The sequence below is a fragment of the Podarcis melisellensis genome (genome assembly GCF_964234715.1).
Source record: "Podarcis melisellensis genome assembly, chromosome: 3".
Lineage (NCBI taxonomy): Eukaryota > Metazoa > Chordata > Lepidosauria > Squamata > Lacertidae > Podarcis > Podarcis melisellensis.
Genome location: NC_138530.1, coordinates 49,972,118 through 49,978,123, shown reverse-complemented (window position 1 = coordinate 49,978,123; position 6,006 = coordinate 49,972,118). Strand labels below are relative to the sequence as shown.

General features: G+C 44.3%; 1 protein-coding gene across 1 annotated transcript; it reads right to left on the bottom strand.

The window, feature by feature from the left end:
• Window positions 1–760: 760 nt before the first annotated feature.
• On the bottom strand, window positions 761–5,808 carry TTLL2 (tubulin tyrosine ligase like 2). Its single transcript, XM_081906871.1, has 4 exons — window positions 5,615–5,808; window positions 4,139–4,283; window positions 3,685–3,722; window positions 761–2,422 (listed from the first exon to the last, which is right to left on the bottom strand). The coding sequence occupies exons 1-4, from the start codon at window positions 5,700–5,702 to the stop codon at window positions 765–767; spliced, it is 1,929 nt and encodes a 642-aa protein (XP_081762997.1). The 5' UTR covers window positions 5,703–5,808; the 3' UTR covers window positions 761–764.
• Window positions 5,809–6,006: the final 198 nt, after the last annotated feature.

Here is a 6,006-nt window from a genome sequence, read left to right as displayed (position 1 = left end):
AGAAACTACAGTGCTAAATTTCCATAGCCTCAGGTTTGATGGAAAAGGAAGGGAGAACTGGGTATCATTGGCATATTGATTGGACTGCACTCAGACGCTACAGATGATCCCACAGTTTCATGGAGATTCATGGTGAGAGAATAAGATCCCTGTGAGATGCTGTGTGTCAAAGGCCAATGAGTGTAATGTTTAATTCCCCAGCAATATCTTCTGGGGTCTACCATTCGGGGAGGACCAATGCCAGTACAAAACTCTTGCCACTCAGCCCTAACCCAGTAGGGTGGGTTTAGAATAATATCATAAGCTGTTGAGCTAATGAACTTGTATTGTACTTTTGTGTGTGTGCATTGCTGTAATATTTTATTATGATTTGGCAGTTTATATAAATAAACAAACAAAATCAATCTACCAAGGCCACCAAAAAACAGTTTCTGTCCCAGATCTAAGCTATAATCCTAACTGAAATAAGTCTATACAATTTGTCTCATCCAGAATCACCTGGAGTTGAAGTCACCACTCCCCCCCCCCCAAAAAAAGGGGTCACTAACTAATGTTTGTTCAGGTCAGAGGGATCCATAGCAGTGAAGCCCTGACTGTTAAAGTGGTGTAGCCATTGCTCTGTGGTGCAGATGTGTCCTCATAGTGGCATCCTTCCTCCAACTTTTGTGGGAGTCTTATAGAACGTGGCATAAAGTGTGCCAGCGTAACTGCAGCACATGCACCCTCTGGTGTAAATGACATACAGGATTGCTCGTCCCGCTCATCTACTGGTGAAATAAGCTTTTATTTGATTTCTGGTGCTCTGGCTGCAATTCTTTGCTCATTAATTTGTGTATTTCTTTTATTACACTTTTGACATGGATCCCATTCCTAGATGCTTCAAGGACTGCATCACTGAAAGGAAATATAAGGACAAAGTCACCCACCCGAGGGAATGGCTTTTTGTCTTTATCTGAGAGGAAAAAGGGAGGGATAGATGGCTTGTGTGTACAGAGCTCAGTTGAATTAAGCCACGGGGTAGACTGAACAGGCTCATATAGGGAACTACTAGTTCTTAATAACTGTTTGCTTTTAGATGGCAGCGGGGATGTTTTGGGCGTGTTCATTCGTTCACGCAGCTGTGAGGTTAAGGTTTTCTTGGGGTATGCGCTGCCTGTCCTGCCAGACATTGGGCTCCTCTTATTAACCTGCAAGAGTGATGGGGATGGGGAAGTAACTGCGGACTTGGTTCTTTTCCCACAAGCCAGGAAATCTAGAGAGACGTCAGTTTTGGTAGTCAACAAAGACTGCGTTCGGCCAAAGGACGACACTTTCCGGATCACCCCTTTGCTTGTTCTCAGCGCGTCGGCCTCCTTGTAGTTCAGCAAGTCGACAATGTCATGGAGCAACCTTCTTTTCACAGCTGCATCTGTGGCACAGTCGAGGTGCAGACCCGGGCTGTGGTTCACTTCCAGGAGCCAGGGCTTCATCTTGTCATCCACGAGAATGTCAAACCCAAAGAGCTCAAAGCAGTTAGAGGTAAACGGCACCGAGGGGGTGATGGCAAGCAAGGTAAGGGTGATGATGTGGTTGATCCTTTGCCAGAGGCGCACATCGTTCACATGGCGGCTACGTAGGTAGGCCCGGAAACGGCTGAACGTCCACTTGCAGCCGGAGCCGATGATGTCTTTGTCCTTCCTGTACGAGGGCCCAAACTTATTGATGCTTGTGTTTGTCAAGTGGGCGTAAACATTGTCCAGGGCCTCGAGGTCAAACTTCTCCGTCGCAAACCTCACCAGCCCTTCTTCGTACACGTAAACAGTGAGGGGGCAAAAGCTAGCGACGCATACGTAAAAGCGGAGGTCCCACTTGTACCCGGAAATAAGGAAGGGGTTGCTGATGTACTTCTGCACAATCACCATGCAGTCATAAACAAAGTCTTTAATGTCCTTGAAAATGAGGATGCCCCTCCCACGAGACCTGGCAACAGGCTTGCAGATCCAGTAGCTCAGCTTCCTGCCGGGTATTTGCCTCTCCTTGGTGTATTCTGTTATAAATTTAATGTAGTCGTTGGGCATGATGAAGGCTGCTGGACTGAACTCGTAGAGGGTTGTTCCGTAGATTCCCTTCATGCGCTTCAAATGTCTTGCCAAATAGTCCTTCCTGGTGATCCGGACGGTTTCTGGATGGTGATTGAGCCTCTGCCACGGTTTAATGCTCCGGTGGTCTGTCATCCGGAAAGGCTGGTTCTGCCAGCACAGGTTCCAGTCCTCGTTATCTTGCTTGTGCTCATCATACTCAATCCAGCCACGCTCCAGTAGAACCTCACGGACTAATTCAGGAACACTGTCCTGTAGCCGGAAGACTAGTGGCTTGATGGAGCCTGCTGAATCAACCCCTTTTGCTGTGGTGGAGCTTTGAATTTCTGGAAAATCGGTATTTTCTGTGGGGGAAGCAAACAATTGAGTCTATCGGTTTGGGTAATTTAATAGCAACAGGAATGCGTTCCTTTGATTGGAACCTGAGTTCCATATATAGTTATATGCAAGGTAGAAACACATTGATTGATGCATGGTAATAAAACACAACATGCATTTTCAGCATGTGAGTCCAGTGACTCACACTGATGTTCATAGATTTGATCCCCAGGGAAGAGTCATGAGTAACAGGGACCTCTAGCATGTGTTCTCCAACCCTGGGTTCCTTAAGGTGGTTGTGCGTCCTACTGTGCACAGGAAAGTCTTCTATTTGTAGGACTGCCTGGCCCAAAGTCAGTTTAAAGATAACCCTAAGAAAGGAGAGCAGAGCTTGAAGATGCCTATCAACAGTTAACTACTAGACAAAAATTAAGCTGACGCTTGGGTCACTGGGTTGCAGTCTTCCCCATCATGCGAAAATGGCTGCATTGTAGTTCTGCTTAGATTCTAGTAATTACAGTAGTACCTCAGGTTACATACACTTCAGTTACATACGCTTCAGGTTACGGATTCCGCTAACCCAGAAATAGTGCTTCAGGTTAAGAACTTTGCTTCAGGATGAGAACAGAAATCGTGCTCCGGCGGCCCGGGGGCAGCAGGAGGCCCCATTAGCTAAAGTAGTGCTTCAGGTTAAGAACAGTTTCAGGTTCAGTACGGACCTCCGGAACGAATTAAGTACTTAACCTGAGGTACCACTGTATTTCTAAATTTGTATAAACACTTATAAATTATGTGTCTGGAAATTTCTTTCCCATCTCTTGTATTCTCCTTGTGATGTCTGTGACCACCTTAGCATGGTGGGTTATTGGGTTGGCCAAGCTTGATGTGATGTTGCTAATGCCATACTTACTTAAAAAAATGACATCATTGTGCGTGTAAGCCAGATTGGTGCTGTGGCAGAAACGATCCAAATCATGGGCCTTCATACCTGCTGTTTACAATGGGAGGGAAGCTCCCATTTATTTTTTGCTTGATTGTAAACAGCAAGTATGTGGTGGGGAGCAGAGAGAGGTTTTGATTTGAACCATGACAGGTGCTCAAACCAGCACAAGGGAAAGTACAATATTATTCATATTCAGGTCCCAGGAGAAATTAAGTTGTTTTGTAGGCTTTGCATTAGGCTGCCAAACAGGCTTCAGTGATGAATATAATTTTATACCAGCTTGGGAAAACTCAGGCAGCTGAGTTTATGGAAGGTTTAAAGAGAATTTTTCAAAAAACCAAATACCTTTTCTCGGACTCCTCAATCCCACCAGCTGTTCAGTACTGTGAATATGCAAGAGCAAATGAGAAATTGTCAAATAAAAGTGTATTACATAGCAGCATACATCTCCATCTCAAATGCTTCCATTTGTATTAGTCCCCATGTTGTCCCTTGTCTCTCTTACCTATCCAGTGTTGTTTTCTTGTCTCTCCCCATCTAAATTTAGATCGTAAGTTATTTGGGGCAAGTACTTTTATTTTGGTTCTATGTATACAACCAGCTGTGGTGATGGCACCATATAAAATTAAATAATATTTATGAATCAGAGCTGCAAGCTCTTTTCCTATTTCAGTGGCAGTCCTTAGCTATTCTGTCCTCTTGTATTGCTATGATTCCCCTTCCCTGTTATATATCTGTAATACAGAAGATCCCTTATCCCTGAATACCCACATTTACTTCAAAAAGAAAATGTGCAAACCTTAGTTCTCTTGTAGCTGTGCAAATCTGTTCTTCTTTTTCAGAGTTGTGGCTCGCCTTTTGCCATAGTGACATTGTTACCATCTCATGCTGGGTTGGAGAATCCATTTTTCTTCCTTTCTGGAATCCCAGCTTTCGAAGCAAAACTGATAATAATGTATATTTCTCAAGTTCTAAATCACCATAGAAACTTCACTGTGCCAGCATGTCACACACTTCAGCATTCTGTTTCCTTGTTCCCTCCCGCCCTTTCTGTAGAATATTCAGGGACACCCTCATTTCACATATTGTTCTGCTACCCAGTCACTCACAGCTAGAACAGCCTTTCAGATTGTGCCAGCTTAGCCTAGCGGTTACTTCAAATCTATCTTTGCAGAATCCCCACAATTCACTTTTATTGAAATGGGCTTCCAGGAGGAAAACTCTCAGTGGATTTCCCTCTGCATTAAACTCTTGCATTTGATAAAAACATTACTTCCCAAGCCATGGGTGGTAATCAAATTACTCAGAGTAGACCCATTGGGAATTAATGGACCTAACTCAGTCATGCTCATTAATTCCAGTTGGCCTACACGGACTAAAAATCGCTGAATATCACCCTGTATGTTATATTTTGATGTCGTTTTCATGTTAACTTTTTAAAAATTAGATTGTATATTAAACGTATCAGCTTTTAGGCCAGGCCATAGATTTAAAAGAACGTTGATTTACTTACGGAGCAGTCCTATAATATTTACTTAGACATAAATCCCACCATGTAGTGGTGCTTACTTCAATATAAGTGTGCATAAGATTGCATCCTTATAGCAAGGCCAGCCCAAGAGAGAACAGCAATGTGCATAGCGTTGTAAGTATCTATGGCTGGCTAAGTTATTTGACGCTTGAGGCAGAGAATCCCACCTATGTCTTTCCCTGACTGGGAGCAGGAATGCTATAACCATAAATTAAGTACTAACAATTTGTTTCCCTTTATGGCACTTAAGAATAATCCTGTTGATAGGCAGCCACATCATAATCACGATCCCATTAGTAAAATGGGTACCCTACATTTGGAAACATGCCCAGTTGCTGATCCCAGAGCATTCATGTTGCGTTTCATACCGTACCTCAGAAAATCTTACAACATGACTCCAAGGTAGGCCAGTGTACCTCTATTACATCCTAATCTGGGGTTGGGACTGGGGGCCCTAACCACTTGGACAAGTGCCCCATCTGTGCAACTGAATTTGCTCTCCTGTTCCCACCAGTCCCCCCAACTTCAAAAATCAGCTCTGGAGGGTTGGGGGATCCCACAGCAGAGTCTGGGGGGTGCGTGAAGGGAGAAGGAGAAACAGAAGTCCTGTTGCACCACTGGAACCCCACTCCCATTGGATACAACCCAGAGTGTGCGGCTTGCCTGTGGCCCAATTCATTCATTCATGGTCACATAGTTAACATTAATTGCTGTTACTTTTTTATTGCAAGAATATCCACATACCTTTCCCCTTGGGAACACCTGCACTGGGGCAATGGCACTCCTCTCCTTCAGCATAAAAATTATCCCCAGAGTCATCAGTGCAACACATTTAGCTCCACTGCTGAGGGAATCAGTAAAGGGTTTTTTCTTTCAGTCTCTTTTTGAGACCTGAAGAGGAATTTGTGGGCTGCCTGAATCGTCACCTGTTTCCTGCTTTCACCTGGATGGCCAGCCAGCCAGGAGGGTTAAAGCTTGGTTGCTTAGCAATGCAAAACAGATCCTGGGAACAAAAGCGAATGTTCTCATGGTCACAGGAGCTTTTTCCACTTCCCCCTTCCTTGAACTCTAAGCCTCTTCTCAAACTGAGCCAGCTTTTTCACAGGCCCTGCTGCTATGCTCTTATTAATATTATT